Here is a 24,139-nt window from a genome sequence, read left to right on the forward strand (position 1 = left end):
GTTCAAAACAAGGTTTGATTTTTTTTGTAGTTAATTTCTCACGGATAATTTACTAGTAGTATTTCTCATAAGCATAGGAAAATAATAATGTTCGCAATGTGTAAATGCAATTTTTGAAATTAAAATACACCGAAAAACTCTTGGAAATGTTATGCTTTCCAGACTGGGATAGCACTGAAGATAATCTACATGTACGTTTGAATTATTGGAATAGTTTTTATCTTAAGGTTTACTGTTCGTCAAACACCTACACCAAAAGTGAGGTGTCGAACGAGGAACGTTACACACATTATATACTTGTTTGTTTGTTTTGAATTTCGCGCAAAGCTACACGAGGGCTATCTGCGCTAGCCGTCCCTAATTTAGCAGTGTAAGACTAGAGGGAAGTCATCACCATCCACCGCCAACTCTTGGGCTACTCTTTTACCAACGAATAGTGGGATTGACCGTTACATTATAACGCCCCCACGGCTGAAAGGGCAAGCATGTTTGGTGTGACGGAGATTCGAACCCGCAGATTACGAGTCGAGCGCTCTAACCACCTGGCTCACATTATATACTACTTACATAAACATTTTGATGTTATTCATGGATTTATACAAGCTCACAAACTGAAACGTATAAATAAAATAACCCCATCTATAACATCTTAAGCTCATAATCTGATGATCTCTATCTGTTTATTTTTCATTTGAAAGAAAAGGTGCAAATAAAGTAATTACCCTAACATCCATGACTAACGCAGGAAATAAGTAACGAAAAATAACACGTCCGTTAAAACATTTCTGTAATACAGCATTGAATAGCGTCTCGTTCACCTACTTAAAGAAACATGTTTTTAGCAACCTCGATAGACAACTATAAACTGTGTTGCAAATAACTAGTTTTCCTAAAAGTCATTTAAAGAACTGTACATGTGACATCCTCAGACCTTTAGTTTGGCGTCAGTACGGGTCACTGGTGTCATTACGATTTGAATACCCACTGTTTTCACACACCATGTTATAAATTATTTATACATCTTCCTAAGCTTGGGCTCGGCATGGCCAGGTGGTTAGGGCGCTCGACTCGCAATCTGCGGGTTCGAATCCCCATCACACCAAACATGCTCGCTCTTTCAGCCGTGGGAGCGTTATAATGTGACGGTCAATACCACTATTCGTTAGTAAAAGAGTAGCCCAAAAGTTCGCAGTGGGTGGTGATGACTAACTGCCTTCCCTCTAGTTTTACACTACTAAATTAGGGACGGCTAGCACAAATAGCCCTCGTGTAGCTTTGCGCGAAATTCAAAACAAACAAACAAACAAATCCTAAGCCTGCTATTCTGAATACTTTTTACAGTAACATATAAAAAATAAGCTGTCTTTCTAAAACTTTAAGACATAAAACAGGAAATAAATAATTCCAAGAAATGAGTTTTCTGTTAATTTTATATCTTTCTGAAAATATATTGTGTTTGAACCAAATTGGGTAAGCGATAATTGAGTTTTACTATTTCATTAAACTATCATAATAATTATTTTCTTTTGTTATTTTCAACCGAAGACCATCTTATGTGGCACATTGGCTAAAAAGCCAGTCAGAGATCCCTAGGTTCTGACATAACCATTCCCAATTTAAAGTTTCTGACCAGAGGAAGGTCAACCAGTAAAGCAGCACTTGCCACCTACTCTAGACCAAATAACACGATTGATTATTATTTTTATAATGTACTCAAAAGCTGAAAGAATAAAGCATATTCAATGGCACACAATGAACTCGAACCTTAGACCTTTTGATCTGCAGCCCAGCAAGCTAATTGTTGGGCCATGAATGACCTATTTCTCACGAGATAATAAAATGTACTGTAATGTGTCAGCAATTTATAACTTTTGTTACTCCAAGTGTCATTACATCTTTATTACTTGAAAGTTTGCTAATACAAAATGTAAAAACAGCTATAAACACAACTCGTTAAAGAAAACTAAAACTATAAATTTTTTTTTTCTTTGGAATAATGTCAATGACTACAATCACTTATGGCATTCTCTAAGAGATTTTCATGTTGGCTAACTATTCCCTGGACTACAAAATTTTACTTCAGGAATAACTGAATAAAAATTACGCAAATACTTTACCTTTCTATATATATAGTTGCTTACTTAAAAATTTCCTTTAATACAAAACAATCATATGGATTTATTACAAAACATGTTGTTAGTCAAAAAATTTAATTAACTCCTAAATTTTCTTTTCATTATTCTGAAATGAGACTTAATTTTTTGTTTTTTTTTCCCTTTATAAATCATTATGGGTGAGTCAATGAAGCAGTAGTGACTGTTAATATATGCTCATAAATAAACATCTATAACTGTAGATAAATATCTGTCATTGGTTCTGCTATGAGATATAATGACAAAATTTATCCTTACCACAACATTATATGGTGTTATTATTTAACTCACATGAAGATGATGAAGTCAATACAACAGCAACAGCTTGGATTAAGTCAATCCAACAGCAACAGCTTGGATTTTGGTTTCAGTACAAATTGCCATACTGTTGTATTAAAGATTTTTGTACATTGAAAAAAAAATCAGTATCTAACAACTTTGGTTTACGGATATAAAGTTATCTGTTTTTCAGATGTGGATATGGGTTCTCAAGAGAAAATGTGTTAAAACAACTTTAATATGAAGGCTTATAAGATATTAACTTGGCTTCTTCAGAAATCTGACAGTAGTTATTTCAACACTTAAAATTAACATATTAGTTATATTATAAAGATTTTTTTATTTCCAAAAGGTGAACTAAAAACGTTTCATATACCTTCACAGACTGCAAACTAGACCTTATGTCTACAGAATAGATGAACAACTTTATAAAATAAATCTTTCATGTGCAATATCAAACCATAAAGATGAGCTTCAGTCTTTGAAATGGCACAAAAGCATTAGTATCAAACACATTATTATTCATTCAAAACTGAGACCCCCTTACCAACTTAAAATAAAGAAGTAAAAAGTTTAACATCAGTTCCAGGCTTCATCACATGAATACAATTAAATACAGTTGGCCACCTTTCAAAAACTTTTGTGTTATAGTTTTGTATTTTTGTCTTAAATTGATTTTTTAACATATGTGTTTTCCTATCATGAATACAAGTAAAGGGAGTTTGTATTAAACAAAAGAGACAAGTTCAAATTAAGACATTTGAAACTACTATCATACAATCTAAGTACGTCATAAGATAAGGTTTTTAATAATACGTTTTTTAAATAAATATAAGATCCACCCTGAATTACTTTTTACTGGATTATGAAAATAGTGAAATTATCAGTAATACAGAATAAAAACTTCACTTGTTTTCTTACATCTAAACAGTTACAAAAAACACAATATGCAATTTCCACTACTTTACAATGACAGACATGACTGTTGAATCAATTTCTTTTTAACTATCCATGTAAAAGCTGTATATACAATTCAAAATACTTTACTACTTTGACTCGTGAAAATAGTCTTTCACATTGTGTTAGAAGTTACAGAGAAAACATATAGAAATTAGTGTATTGTCGGTGAAAATCAATGACGATATCATTGTTTACCATTAGATTTAAGACTGAAACAAATATCTATAACTACAGGTTCTGTCATAGTGATAAACAAATCTGCATTTTCCTTTAGATAACACATGAACAACATTTAAGTTTTCAGTTTGTGTACTTTGATAAATTATTGTGATATGACTGTTTAAATAAAAGGTTCTTTTATTTGGAGTTATTAATGACGTATTCATACCATCAAGCCTAATGTGTTTAAATACTGAAAGAAATATTGTTTATTATATGACAGGTTAGGTTCTGCACTAATAACCTTAAGGTTTAGAATTATAGAATAAACAAATGTTCAATTCATCAAGGAATAATCACGACAAGATAGTATCTGAAATGTTACATTTGTTATTAAAATAAACAGTTTCATTAGATAAGACATTTTTATGACACACATGACATTACAACACTAGTAGTTGATATCATCCAGTGGTTTTAATTTAAAAAACACTCAAAATTGATGACTAACCAATTAATCTTAGCTACAGACAAAAAGACTGAGAAACATATCAGAGAATTAATCAAAATTATGAAATCATGCTTATTCTTATGCCTAACAGGTGAACACTGTAGGTCTTATTTCAAATTAATATATTTTTTTTTTACAAATTGACTTTTTACACACAGTTTGGTACCTACTGAGCAAATGTTTAATCTTGGTCAGATTTTTATACAGATAAAGAGCAATTAGTGCTGCCATCTAGTGATATAACGAGCCTTAGTTATAATTTTATATTGTTTTACCATTGTATAAAGTACAAAGAGTAAGAAGAGAAGCAAATATATTTTGTATGGTTGAGGTAAACGAAGAAAAGAATAAAAGCCATGACTTTTCTTTTTGTCTGCACTACAAGTGTATCATATCTAAAAGCTCTGTTAAGTTTGGGATATTACAATGTCCAAAGATAAAAACTAGCAACCAGAGATGGGTATAAGTGTTTTAAATAGTTAAATTAATGAAATGTATATGCTTTGACAAACATAACTACCAAAAATGTCATGAATTTGAGGACTAGACAGTTAGATTTAGACTATCAATCTGTTAATGAAGTCAGCTGCATTCAATGCTCAACATGATACTAATTGACTATAAAAAAAGTGTACACATCATAACTCTATAGTAAACTTAGTTAAACATAAAGCATACCAACAATTTTCAGTTATTTAAGCTATAAAACTTTCCCCAAAACTCAATACCTTTCATGTACCAACCCAACCGCTCGTAGTAGAAGATTTGATAATAAATGACTATTAATTATAACCTAAAATAAACTTGCATAAATTAACAAATATATGTCAAATAATGACAATATAATTACTGCAAGAAACTAGATAAAACTCAATAAAAATGATTTCAAATTAACATTTTACTGAAACAAAAATCGATGATGACAATTGTTAAGGCATTACAGAGAGTATTCATGATGGCTGTATTCCTAGTATCTTCTGACTTGAACAACCAGACTTGCAACTATTTTTTAGTTAATAGTTCTTGAAAACAGACAAAAAGAAAAACTTTAATTTATAGTAACACAAAATTTCATACAATTACATCACAATCATTGTAACAAAGTATTTAGTGTTGATATTATAAAAATACAAAAAAGGGAACTCAAATGCAAATGACCAACAGTAAAATATTAATTTCAAATTGAAACATTTAAACAAAGCATGATGACAAATAGAAATCTTTTAAACACATTTTGTAACAACATTTTAGAACAGATTAAATATTGCTATCTTTGAAAAAAAAAAAAGATATATATCAGAAGATAAAGGAAAATACATTTGATTAGTTTACAAATTGACTAGAAACGTAACTTTCAATTATATAAATAAAATTACACATAGATATGAGTATATCTTATTTACCATATCTAAAATTCTTCACTTGTTTAGTAATGGTCTGGAACACCAATCTGACCCATTGTTTTGAGGTCTGCAGCCACCTGGTGTAATAATGAAAAATTATTAGAATGCTTAAGTGTAACTGTAATTTCAGTATTTCACATTTACAGTATGCAAACGTAATTTTCATGCATATGTAACTTTCAAAAGAAAAATCTTATATGCAATAATTAGATAAGTGATTAACAGGTTTGAAAAATTAAAAGATATAATTTCATTTTATCAGAAAACATAAATTGTTTTATTCTTTTTATATACCTCTGTACATACTAGCATGCACTGGCTTTCTGACAGATTAACTAATTAAGTAACAAGTTTCATAAAATATTTATAAGTACATCTAAAATAGCTGAACTAAATTAATTAATAATAAACTCACAAGAATAAAGTATCCTGAAATAAGTTGGATCATTTTTATATTCACTGCGTTCAGTAGCAAGAATTTCAGGAACATTTAATCATTGTCTATAGTCATAATTAAAAGTAAATAAAAAAATTAGATAAAAACTATAAAAGGGGAATTTGAAAACTCATAAGAAAAACAAGCATATATTCAACCTAATGAATCTCTCAAGTGAAAAAAAAGGAGAGTGACCATTGAGAGAAAGCATTATCTGCAGCAAAACACAATAACAAGGTATAGTTGAAATGCTGTTATCAGGAATGATAAGGTAGGTAGCAGGCCCCCCTAGTGTAGAGCTATGACCCCCTACAGCTCCTTCACCTAAGATTTAGCCTGTTAACATTTTTAAATTCCATACACTGTGACTCCCACTGAAATTAAAGTGTTAAATTTTTGCTGTAACATATTTTTGAATAAATCATTTAATATTTTTATCAATACACGTGCAATAAAATTTACTTCCTTAGCCTTAACCAAGAAAGAGCTCTTACCTTTACATCCTGAAGTACTTCCTAAGTTACAAATTCTAAATATTTTTGTAAATGGGATTTCGAATAAATATATATATATATATATATAATATAAAACAACAATATAGTAAAGGACGGAATAAAAGTGTGAGTAAGGAACAAAATAAAGAGAGACTTAAGGGAAAACCACGGACCAAGAAAGATTGTAAAAAATGCCGAGGCTTACTAACAAGCCTGTTAACCAAATAAGGGTGAGCCAAGCTCAAAAAATATTACTTGAGTTAACTAAAAATACATTCCATGCCATGACCTAAGAAACTAGCAGTTATGCTTATTAGCATCAGACAAACACGACGCCATTAGAGAAATCAAAAACATTGGACACCATAGTAGAAAAAGTGAGTTTATTTAAAAAAAACCTTGAATTGAAGTGACAAGTGGAAGAGTATATATGAAAAGACCACCATCAATCGGGATATAGTGATATGTTTGGATTTAATATACTCAGAGCTTTATGCCAACATCAACAAATAGTGGTCACGAGATAGTTACATCCAAGCCAATTAACAAGTAGTTACAGTTTTGTTTTGAGAAATATTACAGATGCACCAATCAAATTTAACGGGCAACTTGTGCAAGTAGTAGGTACCTCAAACTTGTTAAGACCTCAAAAGGACACAGAAAAATGGATATAAAAAGCTGTGTTTTTCAGTTAAGAAAGAGTTCTCCAGCTGATCTGAAACTGTCTAGGGAAATTGCTATGCAAGAATGGCCATTCTTCATAGCATCACCAACATTAGCCACACAAACTTCTTGTAAGTAGATGATATCAATGCTATCTCTGATGTAGTCTAACACTGTTTAATTTTATTAATAACATACGATGTCTGAAGAGAGAAAAGCGAAAAACGTTACTTGTATTGAAGATTTAGTAACGCTAGTAAACGATATCACAGACTTGCTAAGAGATATATCAGAAGATTTGATATCGCAATTATATAAGAAAAACTATGACCGAAGGAATTGCTCATGTGAATATAATAGATAACTTGTTCATTGTGAGATATGTTAATGAATATAACAGAGGGATTAATATGAAACAGATTGATATTCTAAATGAAGAGTTCATTGTGAGATATGTTAATGAATATAACAGAGGGATTAATATCAAACAGATTGATATTCTACATGAAGAGTATGATAGTTTCAATGTTGATTCATTTCATAATAATTTTGAAAGTTTGGATGTAAACGATCATATTAACACTGTGTATTAAAGATATTTTGTGTTGTGCTCAAAACCATCTCTGAGTGAATTTCTTTATTCCAAATGTAAATCTCCTCAAATTGGAGGCTTAACTGCATAACTTGGTATCAAACAAATATTTGTAATGGGTGCTAAGTCAAACTTAAATGACTATGCCTCAGAAAAACTGTCCATTACAGTCCTAACCACAATATAATTTCACTTCCAAGGCAAATCAAAAAGTTACCCAACTACGTAAACTTATTATTTTCTACTTTGTATATGTTTTACACACAACTGATATTAAAATATTTTCCTACTTCACAACATGACTGGGATGTGTAAAACAACACTGAGATTGTATCCTTAAATCCTACCTCAAATGAGCAAGCAGTGTTATCCACAACTTGTTGGACTTCAACACCTTCAGCTATTTCCATTAAAGTTAATCCTTTCTCTGTATCAACAGTAAATACACCCTGTAACAGGTAAAACTCAAAGTAAATACACACAAAAAGTGTAAGATGTAAAATCTATAGTAAAGATATCATATAAGTGTAACCAATAAAGATAAAAATCCACGATTGTAAAAACTCTTTCAGTTCTTAGCTTTGTTAGAAATGATGCATAACACTGAAACTTAAGCACTTTTTATTAATGACAAGTACATGGCCAACAAGTGAAATAAGTCACTAATACCTCTGAGGAAAATAAAACGTTTGGTGTGAGAATATTGTCAATATAAAGCAGCTGGTGTCAAAAACACACAGTAAGACCATCATGGATTTTATCACATAAAATTCATGATTACAATAAAACTTTCAAAGGTTATACTTTCATAATTTTCTGTGAATCCCTAAAAGCTTACTCACATTTGCTTATTGTAAAACAGCATTAAGTATCAATTAAGCTTCAATTAATAAGAGAAATTTAATACATTTTGTTATAATTTTTCTTCTTGTTAGTTCAGAATTTTTCAGCCCACAGCTTTAACTATGTTCACATTGAATATACATATATATCAGTTACATTTATGTTTGATATGTGCCTTTTTGATACTTAGAACATGGTACTGTATATCTGCCTTGATGTCTTCAAGAGAAAATTCACTGACTTTACTGACTAAGAATTTTTTGTTGGCATAATATATATGACTATAAGATGAAGTATGGAGAAAGATGAGGTGGTATTATTTCACATGTTTAGTAATACAATGTTTTGATGACATTATTACATGTATTACTAAATATGAACTTTCAATTTTAGATAATTGACCAAATAGTTTTAAACACTTCAAAGTAGAGGTATATACCACAGTTATAATGAGTTATCTCAGTTAAATAAAACCATCAGTGGTCAAATGAGCAAGCAACTGGCAATTAAGTAACCAGTGGTCAAGAAAGTGACCACAGGTAAATTATGATACTCATGTTTAAAATGATAATTATATATGCATTCCTAGTAGTGTAAGGACACATGGCTGTTTTTACTAATTTCTGACATAGAAAATAGAGGGAATTTAGACCCACCATCCTTGATCTGTGCTTATTTATATAAAATTAAATAATACAGTAATTAATCTCTGAAAAAAATGGGTGAGGTGGATCAGCTCTCCTAGATCCCCTACTATAGATTCACACATGCATATAGAACATTTTAAAATTATGGTTAATAATTGTTGAAAAAAAATGAAAGGGTCTGGATCCCTTGATCCCCTGTCTGCTTATACAGTTACACAATCAGAAGTTATAAATGTACCATAATGTGAAAAAACAGTACAAATTACACTGTTTAACAGTTAAGTAGCCAGAAAGTATGTGGTGGATGATAGTAGCCAATTGTCTTCCGTCTAGTCAGCAGTTCAAAATTAGTAACAGCCTTAACTTTACCAATAACAAAGACAGGATGAGCAAATTTAGAGGCAATGGGAATCAAACCTGTGACCCTGACATCATTATGTAGCTTAGTGCTTAACAATAAAAAAACATAATGGCAGTATTTCAATTTCATGAATAGTTGAATAATTGAAAAATAACTGGAAACTCTAAATTTTGAATAGTTAATTATTTCCATGACAATTGGTTTAATCATAATTTCAATTATTCAATTGTTGAAATAATCAAAAACTGCAAGAGTTGAAACTAACTTTGATTAACTGATTATGTTCATGACATTAATCAATTAATCATAATTTTGATTAATCAAATTAGTCTACACTAATCAATGTAATTAATTAAACTGCCAAGCTCTAGCAGTGAATGCTCGACAAAGTGTGTGTGCATTTATGAAACAAGTCTCATACCATTTTTTACCGATCAATGAGTTAGAAAATTTAAAAAGGTGGTGCATAGAATGCTGCACAATATTTTTGAACGGATTCTGGATCATTGCTGGATTTTGTGCAGGGACAAATTAGAGATCAGGAAAGTGGATACAAAGATCAAGGTGAAACCTCAAGATGCTTAAGAAAAAAAAAGTGTATTCATGCTATTTCATATGAAGACACACAGGTCAAGTTGCCATATGCAGTGACCATGGATTTCTGTGTGATTAGGCTGTTGAAATGGCTGTTGGGAAAACATCATCCTCATATACTAAATGGACTATGGAAAGCAGAGAGAGATGAGTGGTGTTCTTTGGATATGACAGCCTAACGACAAAGACTTTGGCAGTGGAAAATACAGTGCAGAGCTATTTTCAAGATACATAGTCATTAGACAGATCATGACTGCATGAGGCAACACTGCCTGTATAGAAGTGGTTAGGCTCAAAATTTTTTTAATATGGCATATCAATCCTCTGTACAGTAATTAAGTTATGACAAAGCCATTTTGACAAAATGTTGAGAAAACTAATCTGAATTAAAATAAAATAAGTTAGACTTTCTGAATTACAGCAGTGTATTATTATTTAAATATGTATATGTAAAGTTATCTTCTTTGTACTATAGGCAGGTCATAATGTTTCGGGCTAGGAATTTGTATCTCACAACATTGTTTGTTAGAATCCACAAGTAGTTCCAGCATGTGTTATGTGTAACATGTAGTTTTGATGAACAAACATGCACATTTATCTTCTTCCAAATAAACACTGTGGCTGAAATATACTCATTGTTATTAATGTTTTGGCAAAGTAACAATGAAACATATTTGCTAAACTAAGTTTTTACTGTATTTGGTGAGAAAGAGTTAAAACTCTTCTTGTTCATATAACTGAATTACTTACTAATTCAGTTATGATTAAATCCACACAGTTCTTTCCAGTCAAAGGTAAAGAGCAGGTCTCCATGATTTTGGCACTTCCTCCCTTCTCAGTGTGGGTCATGGTGACCACTACCTTTGTTCCTGCTGTGTGGCTAGACACTAAGTCCATTGCTCCACCCATACCTTTTACAAGCTTGCCCTGGAGTTGCAATACAATAAAAAAAGCACTGCTAAGCATGTTTTTTTTCTTTTTCAGTAGGAAAGGTTTCTAATATAAAGACAAAAATGTGAAGTCTGCAGGCATGCTCTCACATATTTTAAGATGTTGAATATAAACACAATTCTTTCAAATACAAAAGTTCAAAAAAGGTATATTACAAAACAAAAAACACTTAGAAATGTTAATAAGTACTCTTTAAAAATAGTCATAATTGTTATCTTTTATCTTGCAACTTTATTGCTATCAAATAATCATGGAAAACATCCTTGTTTTTTTTTCTACTTAAACTGTAAAATGTAGGTAGAATGTTATCAAAAGCTCTTTAAGCAGGTAAAAAATTAGAGAAAACCTACAACTTACTGGTATAAGCCAGTTAGCCAAATCTCCATACTGAGAAACCTGCATAGCTCCCAACATCGTTAGGTGGATATGTCCTCTGTGTACATTTATGGGAAATCAAACACTATTTTAATAAAATACCATGCAATAGTAAAAAATATATTACTCTTTATAATTATTTCTATTTACCAACATGCAAGAATAAAATATATTTCTGAAACTAAAAATGCAAAGACAACCAATATACAAATGAAATGTCAATGAAAACAATGGATTAAGTATTATATTTTTCTTCCTATTCATCTCTATTTTATTCAACAATAATTCATATTGATTATTGATTACAGACCTGGTTAAAAACGAAGATTCAAAATGCCTGCGGTAGTCCCCTTCAAAATCATGAACAAAATATTTTAATACTATGGTAACTAAATTTGATATACAAATTTATGTACTTACAAGGTAAATACTAATGTAAAGATTTAAAAAGTTTGTTTTTCATTCATTAAATTCACACCAAATTGAATTGAAATGTGGTATCACTAAAATGTTTTGAGTTGTCAGAATGAATAAATGGTTAAGGTTTTAATTATTAAATCCTTAACAAAGAACACAAATCAATACTTAGTTATATTTTATGTGAAATACAATTCATAAAATCAAAATAATACAATCAATTCCTGTGCTTATATCTAAGGGACTTCTAGCATACTGCAAAATATTAAGCTAATGAAAAATGTACTGAAGAATAATCAAATAACAAAGATCCCATATTAACATCTATTTCAAGTAAATTTGAGTTTAGTTAAAGTTTTTAGTAGATACAACTCATTTCTAAATGCTTATAAAAAATCCATCAAGTTTTGGATTTTGACAAACATCCTATCTAGATATAAAACAAATTGCTATTAAAGGTATCATTTGTATTTCTATACCAAAAAAACTGTAGTTTTACAAAATAAAATAAGCTGATATTTATTTCACAAATGATATTTCTATCCTTTTCATGAACCAAAGTTAAGCATTATCACAAACCTTTTAGATATTGAGACAAAAGAAATGTCTTATTGTGAACTGTACCCTAACAACATGTTATCTCCTTTTATAGAGAATGAAGAGTTTTGACACATCTTATTTCTTAACACTTGATTTGATATATTTTTGGCATCTGACAATTATATATTAGAAATCAGTACTGAACTCTACTTTTGTGAGCTATAGCAAACTTAAATCCTTACAAGATTGAAGAATCTGAAATTGCAAATGTGTTAACTTTTATCATCGTTATAAATATCTTACCCTCGAATCATAGCAAAGGATTCATCGCTGGAGAAAAAGGAAGATCCCTGAACCACTGTAACAGTCTCTTTCCCTGCATTAATCAAGTCGGCATCAACTTCACTTTCTAACGGATAAGGACCCTAATTAGAATTGAATATAAGAGTTTGAAATGTGGTAAAAAAAGGGGGTCACATGAATCCAATGTATTCCAGTAAACCTGTAAAAGTGTATATCTTTTGTTCCAAACAAAGACACACAAACCTGTTTTAAATATATTTTTATGTGTATGTAAATAAAAACTAGGTTTGACTAAGGCATAGGCAACCCTGGCCTCCTCTCACCAGTTTGCATTTGGTGATCTTACCATAAGTTGGCAAATAAATATCAAGTTTGCTAAAATTTTGGTAATTAAAAACATTTTATGAATATGGCAAAAACGTTTTTAATACTTTTCCACAAACAAACAAATCAATAAAAGTTATGTTTATAGCTATGTAATATTGGCCCAAACATGGTTCGTATGACCTGGAATATACAGGTATTTTACTAATAAAATTCCTCCAGGAACAAAACAAAAATGCATCATCAGTTCTTGTGACTGAAAGATTTTTCCAGGCCTATATTTATAGATCTCAGTTTTTGACAATAAAAAAAGTGATGGAAATATCAAAATGACTTAATTAATAAAAAAATTAATTGACTTTTTTTTTCAAACAAGTCATTTTGCTAGAAGTGTTAAGTTCATGACTTCAAATCCAATTAAAAGCATTTATTTTCATAAGAACCACACATCCCCATATGGTTATGTACGCAAGTCATAGAAATTTATGTGGTTTACTTTGTGAGGGGAAAGACAGTAGCATGTGTGTTAATGGTTGTATGCATACTAAAAAATTGGCATCTAACTACAATAATGTGCTCCTTGAATTAACTATCATTACCATTATTTGATGTGTATAAATGTTACATACAACTTAGCAATTTAACACACACTTTGATTTTTAAATCTATTAATCATTTTCTATAAACCATTCAACAAGTTTTATCTTAATCCAGCAAGGAAATAAAACATATGTAAAACACAATAAAAATAGTTCGAAATTTTTGGTTAAGTTGATAATGCATTAAATAGTTTGTTATCAACTTAACCATTAAGCAACACCAATATTTCTTTTTTAATAAATTTGAAATTATATCATTCAGTACACAGAATTTTTTATTTTGAGATTGTGGAAACAAAATTACAATTAAAAAAGGTGAAGTATTAGCTTTTGGGATTGAGATTTTATCAAACAGTAACATTAGTGAGTGTTAGAATAGGTCTTGGGTAATTTGAAGCCACAGTGTGTAATCTGTGGGGTGCACCCCCTTTGGAGGGCAAGGAGGGTTGGTAGGGGGTGTAACTATAACTACAGGAGCATATAATTTATATCTAAAAGTACTACTAGCCATGATGAACCTGCAATAAATAACCTTGGCTGAAATAAATTTTTTTTTTCATTACAAGTCTTTTAATTATTATCTGAACAGCAAAAGGTCATTTTCTTTTCTTATTGCTAAAATATACCCAATCAGGTGCAGGGAGTACAACAAAAAGCATGTTAAGAAGGGGAGGGTACCATAAAAAAAGCTTTCGCACCACTGCTTTAGTGAACTACATGATGTACGTCATTCAATGCTCTACTGTTGTTTTATGTAAACTACCAGTTTGAAGACAACATAATAATTAAAAACAAAGACTGATCAGTATTAAGTGTTATTTACTTCCTCCTGGTAATGAAATAATTTAATACATATAATTAAATTATTAATTAATATATTAATTAAATTAATAATATTGTAAACAATTACAAATTATCCTTGATTACCACATTAACCATTTTGTAATAGACCTAATTCGACTAATCTATTGGCAAATAGTTTAAAAATCCCAGGTCCATCCCTGCTAAAGACAGTGAGGATTTCCTATGGTAACTTACAAAACATTCTAGCACTGAAAGATAAGGGATCAGCACAACTTTCATTAATGGCTTTATGATATGAGAATAAAGAAAACACAACCATTGACCAAAGGTAGAGTGGCCGTAGAAGATTTCTGTAGTTTGCCTATCACTCATAATCAAGACTAATTATTATTAATTGTAATTCATATTAAAGATGTTTAGCAACTCTTCTGATAGAGGTTATTACATAATTCCTTTAAATCAAATTATATACAAGTAATTTCTATGATGGTTATTTGAAAAATTATTTTTAATTTCCAAAACAAAAATTACATATATATTTAAAAAATGTTCACAAGTAAATTTTTTTTTAATATGACTTGTTGAAAAATATAATATCATAGTCATTACATTGAAAACAAAACAAAAGAAAGTTGATCTTACCAGTCCCAAAACTCCATTTTCACTGTGAAGGGTAACTTTCACAGAAGGTGGAATGTAGTTGCTGGCTAACATTGGCATGCCAATACCAAGATTTACTAAACAGCCTGTTAAGGCTTCACTAAAAACTTTGAGAGAAAATTCAAGTCCTCCAATTAAAAAATCAAGTGTAAAGAATTTCTTAAAAAAGGTACTTAAATTTAAATCTGATACACAAAGTCGTATACCCAACCAAAGTTAATTTCATTTCCTCTGTGAGCATGGATAAAGCTTCACAAAAATCCACCCAGTAGTTTGGAATATATATATATATATATATTTAATCTTTCACTCATACCACTTAAAACAAACTGTTAGATGCTAGTTACTATTTAACACAGGATCTTTCCCTCAACCAGAGGCAAAGTAGTGTTTTTGGGTGGCAGGGCAAGAAATAAGAACCTATGGTAATTATTTCTTGGAGGTATTGCATATACCATTGGAAAGTCAGGAATCTACTGCATTCAAATATGCAATCTGTATGATAGTAACACATTTCAATCACAACTTATGAGTTGTCAAATAGACAGAGTTTCAGACTAACTGCACCAACTTATTCGAATTGGTCACATGCATGAATTGTTCATCTCTTTATTGATTCTTAAATCAAATTATGTCACATTTCTTCATTGTTCACTTGAGGTTGGAGATAGAATCCTACTACTACTATCACTATTGTCCTAGTCAGCATCAAACCTATTTATGAGTGCTGCCACAGGATCTTTAGGCTAGACAGATGGACTTGCCTCAACAAGAGCTGTCAAAAAGCCCATCACAAACATCTCAGAACCTTGCATATACAGGTAATTGAAGAAATAATAGTAATTGACATTGACAAGCCAAAGACTAGCAAATTTCCAGTCATGGTCAGTAGGGGGTTGGAGACACCTGCTTAAAATCTACAGGGGTCTGGTCTCAAAAACAGATACAACAATAGGGAAGAAGAGAAGGCTCACATTGTAGCCCTGTTGATTTACACAACAAGAAGTACTGTCGTTAACCATAGGGTTTCTGTTGATGTTATGGCCAGTCATAACTCAATCATGTTTTGTCTGATTTCAAAAGTATAATTTGTAATCATCATTTCTCATCATAAGCTACATCCTGTTTAGCTTTAATCAAAATCAGATAAATCCCAGATTTTTTACACCCTATCCCTGCCACCAAGATGCCTCTGATTGAAGAAGAAATCCTGTGTTAAAATAAATGCATATTATAGCTGTGAAATTAATAAATATATCAGTATTGTCAAGTCTCACTAGAAAAATAAGCAGCACTACCTTTCAAAACTGTTTTTTTATGGCTTACCCTCAAAATGGCAACTTGCATGGCTTTACTGGAATTTGGAATGTGTCAAGTGGGTGGGCTGGAAAGTTCATGACTGTGGGTGTGTTTTTTAATTGAACAGTAGAGGTACTATGATTCTGACATTGTAATGAAGTGTAAGCTATTCACTGACCAAGTCAATTACTGAAACCACTCCTACAACCATTTTACTGTGGGTTGAAGTCAACTCTTACAAAAGAGCCCAAATAAGAGACTTCAGAATAAAACAAGCCCAGAAAACTGCAAACCGCAACTCTCAAAACACTAAACCGATTTAAAAAAAAAAAAGAAGTCCAACTCCACACATTATAAGCAGAATTGGCTACATTGAAACATATATTTACCAAATCTCTATTCAGAGATCAAAATTTATTCATATATTAAAATATTCTATTTATCATGTTTTTGATTACTCATGCTGCTTATATTCCCCATAAATGTTGATAATGAACAATAAAGTTAATTACATCTTTGTCAAGGATATTAGGGCAGTTTTAAACATTTTGAGTATGATTAATTATTATTATTATTATTTTTTTCATTCTATGATGACATTTAAGGATTTAGTAATAGACGTAATACAAAAGAAATTCCATAATTTTAGTCACTAGCTTGAATAATCGTTGAAGATTTATTCTAGAGTTACAGTGGAAGATTGTTTCACTAATCTCAACTGATCAATGATTTTTATATACACACAATGACAGGATACCATACATTCCATCCTGGAACTCTAGTGCTGCTCTGCGAATTATACGTTCTCGGACTTCTTCTGCAGGATTAGTGGGGTGTTCAACATCACTCTTTGCTTTTCTTACTTTCCTTCTCTGTTGGAATTATAGTAAAATGTTACATACATACAAACAAAAGACTTAAAAGAGTTGCACTAATGAGCATGTGCAGTAGAAATGCAATATTTAAGCTAAATGTATATAACAAAATTCTGATTAACCCTCTCCACATGAGTCAAAGGCCACATCATCGCGTTTGTCGACTCGTATTCAACATTCTATTGAACTACTATTTTATGAATTTATGTCAGTAAGTTTGTTATCAAACTGTAGACTATTTTTTAAATTTTAGTATTATACATTATTTGATCTCTTAATTTAAAAGTAAATATTAAAAAACATACCTATACATTGATTTTTGTGTGTCAAGTGGTATGTCGAATGCAGCACTGATTCAAATTAGATGTTTGTGATGTCAGAAAACAAAGTCTATAGTTTTGTACAAATTAGGAACTCAAATTACTGATATGAATAAGCTAGAATATAAAATAAGCACCTCCTATCTTTTCTATTTCTTGATATATCGCTCATGTGCTGAATCAAACACAGTAACCCCGCTCACCTCTTTCCATTTTTGGAAACTCTCCCTTATATACACTTAATTCTGTCTATGACATGTGAATAACCAATTGTATGCTCAGAATGTCCTCCTAGTGGCTTTCTCAGCCATTTTCAAGTATTACGACATCATCTCGTTCTTTCAATACAAATCTTCATGGTGGTAAGGTGAGTCTTTAGTCTGCTCGAAATTTCATATTTTTTAGACCCAAATACAGCTTGATAAATTATAGTGAAATTCTATCGTATCAATATAGTAACTTATTATTTATTTTTAATGTATATATAAATCCTAAAAAATAAATATTTCGTTTCACATCCTCCACATGCGAAAATTTATAAGGCTTAGCAACCTACGACAAGTAGTAAATGAGTACACAGGTCGTAACTAGAATATATAATTGTTTGCTTTACTTCTTTATTTACTGCTCTATGTTTTAAGAAAAATAAGTTTAAGAAATTATTTGTAAATAATAAATTCACAAAACACTAGTCCACTAAAACATAGCCAAGACAGGTCATTTTGTAAAGACCAAAGATCAGATTTATATTATCGGATATGGTAACATGAGAGCACGTGCATTGCTGAAAGGTCAATATAATAAAAATAATAAATATATATAAATGTATAACGTTATGAGATTTAAGCTGTTTAGTCTAAGCATTCGTGTTTTCGTGTTATAATTTGTAGTCATTCTATAAACGAAAAAGACATAATTTATATTTATTTCCTAATATTTATAGTGGTTACAACAGAGGTCAAATCGACCAAACCCATACAGAGATTCATTAGAGAAAATAACAGATAAAGTATAAAGTTTTTTCTTAAGAAATGTATAATCTCAGTATCTGGAATTTATAAAGATTTCGCATGTGAAATTTGAAAATTTTCTGATGCATAAAAGTATTTTTAATCTTAAAATGAAAATTACTTTGCATGTTGGATAGGCAGCATGCAGAAAGAATAAAAGGCATGAGAAAAACATATCTTGTGCATGAAAGCCTTGTAATTTTTGCTGATAATCTACCAAATTTCATGAACATATGCTTACTAATTTAAAAGTTATAGCATGAAAACTATGACAAGCATAAAATGGTTACGAGGTCGGTCCCAGGGACCACGCCCGAGCTGAAATAGTTAATTACTATATTTATTTTGAGGATGTCATTTCTTTTCTATTTCATGGTCAGTTAAATGGTCAGAAACACCTAAGATTCAGGCACAGCCATTCCTAATTTGAAGTGCTGACCAGAATGTATCAGGGATATCTGAAGATTTTGATTTCATGTCAACTGAAAAGTCCAGCAATACAGAAATGAGAGTTGAAGCAAAATTTAAGGTTAAATCTACAAGTAATGCACCAGTCAACAGACCCATCTTCTATATCACTATGCTTAACCAAACAGAGGGACTGACTTCAGGGTTATAATGCTCTCAAAGCAGAAAGTATGGAGTGTGTTCAGAGGTACATCTATACTCAAACTTTGGACTTTTCAACCCACAGTCCAATATGTTAATCATTGCACCATACCCAACCTCATTTTTTGAAATGGTGCTAGTTACATATTTTGATATTAATTTACCATATGTACAAGAAACAGCTGATTACATTTTGGATAGAATGTATTAAACATACCTGATGATTTTGTTTTAATGTCATATTAAGGAGTCCAGCAGCACAGAAACAAGAGTTCAAGAAAAAATTAAGGTAAAGCACACAAGTAATTAAAAATGTATATGTAACTTTTGTACAGAGATAAGATCAGATATGATAAACGAGTCTATACAAACAACCAACTCAGTTACTCAATCTTCACTACAATCAGTAAGAAAATTGACAACAGTATGCATATGCAGCAAATAAGCATAGTACTTGATAACCCAATGAAAAAAGTAGAAGAGAAAGTTTGTAAAATCACAAGTTTTCATAAATCAAAACTTTCAGTAGAGACAAAAGCATTTATTATACACTTTTTTTAAAAATCATACTTCATTCTACATCCCATTAATCATTGTTTTTCTTCATTACTGATTAAATTTATTCAGATAATACAAATTTAAGACATTGTTGAAGTGTATCAGAGAACCTACAATAGATAATATATTGTGACAGAGCTGTATACGTTTGGTTTTAATTGATTTGCCTTTTTCTAGCTTTGGCATACCAACCTTTTTTTTCATGAAAAGTATCTAGCCACAATACTGCTAACACTGACCTTTATGGCTTGGTTTACACTTCCTGTAACATAAATACTTTTCAGTGAAACCACAGCTATGTGTGTTTCTGGCCAAATAAACATAAACATATATAACTGTATGGCAGTTATGTTTTTATAATGTGATGTTTTAAAAGAATATTTTATCACCAAGAATCTAGAAACTAGATGTACTTCCACAGAGTCCTTGAATGTGTTCTGTTTGAAGAGTAAATGAAACCAAAATTAAGAGTAACAAATATTTTTTATTTCTTGTTTTTCAAGTTCATATGTCATACTGCGTTGTAGCATATAACGTGCATAATTCTTCTTGTAATTCATGGTGTACGCACATATCACTGATGCCACAACAGTACAAATTGTAAAGTTCAAACATCCCTTATGTGATGTCATCTTAGTGTCTTCTGACTGACTAACAGACAATAAACTAGTGTATAGTGCTGCAAGTGGTTAATCTACTGATTCACTGTTGTAAGTTTCTATTAACCACACCTAATAATGTTTTATATTAAATAACCTCAAGAACATTGATGGGGTGCATGTAAGTCTCATTGGCTTTTTTTGAGCATGTTTAAATTATTTATGCACAAACTGCATGTGGATGCTTGACTTTGTTGGTTATGGTCTCTATGGTTATGGTTATGCAAGTCAGAATTAATTTAACCAAAAGTAAGAACTGATACTTCAATTAATCCCATTATTTACTGTTGGGGTTTCCAATGTATTTTACAAAGAACTTTAGTGATTTCACAAAACATTGTTGGTCACTTCTTTACAGTGTTATAGCAGACAAAAATGTGAAATTACTCAATAATACACAATATCCCACTAATAGTGAACAGAATAAAAATAAATTATTAAGTTGAGGGTTAATCATGTGAGCACTGATTAAGCATGATCATATGGATAGTGTCCTAAGCCATTGTTGGAGGTTTTATTATTATTATTAAAATATTACTCCTATCCTTAAAGCATTATGTGTCATTCAAAAATAGGTAAAACAGTATGTAAAGTAGACAAACTATTATTTTTTAATTACAAACTAATTTTTGTTAGGCATCAACATTTATAATAGGTGAAAATTTTCATTTTCAGTTAAATTGCTAAACACTTATATTGAATTGTCCTTAATTAAAGTATAGATTACTATATATTTGTAATTAGTGTTTTGTTTGTTTCTGTTTTAGCATAAAACATCACAATAGACTACCTGTACTGTGTCCACCTCAGAGATTGAGCCTTGAAGTTTGGCTTAATAAACTGGCAAGCTTACTGCTGAGCCACCAGGAGAAAAAGAGTGTTTAACTTTCTTATGTTAAGATATTAAGTTAAGTTCAAAAATGTTATGTGATACATATACACACAAGAAATAGCATTTAAGCAATTATTTTATGTAATTCACTTCTTAAGGTTTGTTACAGAATGATAAAAAAGGAATAACAGCTTCTAAAGATATGTACACTACACCAGACAACCTAACACTAATGTTTTTAACAGCTACTATACCTCAATTTTCTTTTCAAACTTTTCACCTTTGTAGATTCTGTGAACATAAATATGTGGTATGTGAATCTGTTCAGGAGGTAACTCTCCCACGTCTACTATCTCTTCAACCTGCAAGAATGATCAGTATTCATCAGATTTGGAGAAAATATAAAAATTATCAATAATATTGATGGTTTCAATAAGATTCAGAACAAAAACGGTAAAACTAAATATACATACAAAGCATAGGATAATTTTTTTGTAGCTCTAACTATATGAATATTACACACAGTTTGATGAGATTTTTTCAAAGTCACATTTATCTATTTGTGAATCAAAACCAAGAGGCAAATAAAAATTTTGTCATAATCAGTAACGTATTTACTCTCTGTATTAAATAAAATAACAAAAAAAAATGTCTTAATATCTTGTCTAGATGCAGAACACATTAGACTGTGTAAACGAAAATATTTATTGCTCTTGGAACAAGCTCCAAATACAGGTATAGAAAGAATCAGTATTCTTACTTCAGCTATTGTAGTCTTTGCTGCTTTACACATAGGAGGGTTAAAATTTGATGCTGATTTCCTGAAAAAGAAATAGATAGATTAATATCCAACTAATGAAACAATGCATTCTAACTATTATAAATAATAATGTAAGAAAAGTATACTTAATTAGCTATAGTCATTATCAATAACAGATTGCTCTAAGCAGGTAGCTTTCTTTGATTGGAAGTTAATATTAAATACAGTAATTTTGGTACAGTAGTTAAATCAGATATATCAAAACATTTAACAATACCAATAATGATTTATGTAATAAATAAATACAAAATGTGCATGAATATATATATATATATATATACAAGTGTTTGTGTGTCTTCATTTTAATGAAATGTCACAAAACAAAAGCATGATAGTAAACATAAAAAAACACAAACAACTGGTAGCTTGCAGCCTGCATCCAACATGAGATAGAATTATTCTACCAACTTTACTTTAATATTTTTGTGTGATTGGTTTGTTTCATAGCTTAAACATTAACATTAACATTCAACACATCTGTCATATGGTTTGTTTTATTGCATTGCAAAAAGAACTACTGAATGAAATTCTTTGAAACTTAAGATAAACTATCTATAGATTATGTAGCTTCTAGAAAGTAAAATGGTATGTTTATATATGATATTCTTATGAATTCTAGCCTTTGTAAATTCACAAAGATTTCTTTATGAAATGTCTTAAGATACAATTGAAAATAGTTATCTTCTTGTAGATTTTATTTCATACATTCTTGTAAAGTTTTCCAATCAAGTTTTTATTTTATAAAACTGTAGTTTTTGTTTTTGTTCAGAAAATACATTCAGTTTCAAGTGTTTACTATCACTGATGTACAATAAAAATATCTTCTTTACCACAACAAAATTACATGCCAAGTTACTGTTTTTAGTTGTTAATCAGAAAGTTCCATTAAATCACACTTCAAAAGTCTTAAACCTGTTTAATATTCATTTATATGTATATCTTTTACATTTTTTTTCCAGTGATTTTTTTTTTGCTCATCCAAGCAGTTACTTAGGCTGATAAAGCCCAATGTAAATATGACCTAACAAACAGCAGCCTTGTCAGTGAAAGGAAACTTGACATAGCTGTCTACAAAATGATCTATCTAAACCTAACAATTCTCAACCTGACCTTTTCCTACTATACTGTAATATCACAATTCAAATAAAATATAAACTGATAAAGCAAGCTTCTTGCTAGCTTTAAAAAAGTCAGGACTGTTATTCACAAATATATTTTATTTTATTAACATATCACCAAGCTAAACTTTTAACACTTTATTCTGAGTCTCTGCTGAACTGGAAGTCATATTGGTTTATGTAATTGAAAAAAAGAAAAAAAAAAAGAGCTTTCATAACATGTCTAGATCACTAAGCCCATGATTTCACAAAGCTGAAATGTAGGCAATTTACATGAGAACAGAAGTTACTAAACAGTGATTGGGTAAAATAAAAAAAATTAGACTTGTTTTCAAGCTACAAGGTTCATCTTGGTGTCATCTTGCTCAAACCAATTTTGACTTTTCTCCCACGGGCATTATACTCAGAAAAAATTCTGGAAGTTGACAAATACTAATGTTTTGATTTAAAGAACTTGAAATCAACATAAAATCCAAATTTTGTTTTTTTATACATTTTTAAGTATAAAATTAAATATAAACTTTTTATTGAATAAATTTCAACCTGAAATGTTTTTAAAAAATGTGTGGAAGAATGACTATAAGTGTTTCTCTACATAATGCTTGACACAATGTTTCAATTTTGCTCCTAGGCAACAGATGCACCTTACAAGGTGCCAAAAGGTTAATTAAAGTGATAATTAACAACTATAAGACATTGCTAATTCAACTTAGACTCTCATTTAGCAGAATAAAATACTGTTAAATAATCTCATTGTTTGTTCAGCATATTTCTTGAGTTACAAAACATTAAAACTAATGATTACTTGCCTAAAAAGTAGATTTCCAGCTTTGTCTGCTTTCCAGGCTTTTATCAAAGCAAAATCTCCAGTGATGGCTTCTTCCATCACATAGTGACGTCCATTGAAAATTCTTTCCTGAAAATAAATGTAAACACTTGTTTTCAAGGTGGTATACACAGGAAAATAAGAT

General features: G+C 30.4%; 1 protein-coding gene across 1 annotated transcript in view; it reads right to left on the reverse strand.

The window, feature by feature from the left end:
• Positions 1-1,878: 1,878 nt before the first annotated feature.
• Positions 1,879-24,139, reverse strand: part of LOC106458189 (succinyl-CoA:3-ketoacid coenzyme A transferase 1, mitochondrial-like) — a 29,160-nt gene continuing 6,899 nt past the window's right edge. The window contains exons 6-16 of the mRNA XM_013917660.2: positions 23,978-24,084; positions 21,991-22,051; positions 21,485-21,592; positions 17,125-17,239; positions 15,051-15,145; positions 12,682-12,803; positions 11,404-11,479; positions 10,846-11,022; positions 7,998-8,099; positions 5,466-5,542; positions 1,879-5,084 (exon numbers count right to left, since the gene is read on the reverse strand). Of these exons, the coding sequence (XP_013773114.1) occupies positions 5,489-5,542; positions 7,998-8,099; positions 10,846-11,022; positions 11,404-11,479; positions 12,682-12,803; positions 15,051-15,145; positions 17,125-17,239; positions 21,485-21,592; positions 21,991-22,051; positions 23,978-24,084 (1,017 nt within the window). The 3' untranslated portion in view covers positions 1,879-5,084; positions 5,466-5,488. The remainder of the gene's footprint in view (positions 5,085-5,465; positions 5,543-7,997; positions 8,100-10,845; positions 11,023-11,403; positions 11,480-12,681; positions 12,804-15,050; positions 15,146-17,124; positions 17,240-21,484; positions 21,593-21,990; positions 22,052-23,977; positions 24,085-24,139) is intronic.

Source organism: Limulus polyphemus, unplaced genomic scaffold (genome assembly GCF_000517525.1).
Source record: "Limulus polyphemus unplaced genomic scaffold, Limulus_polyphemus-2.1.2 Scaffold426, whole genome shotgun sequence".
NCBI classification, from domain to species: domain Eukaryota; kingdom Metazoa; phylum Arthropoda; class Merostomata; order Xiphosura; family Limulidae; genus Limulus; species Limulus polyphemus.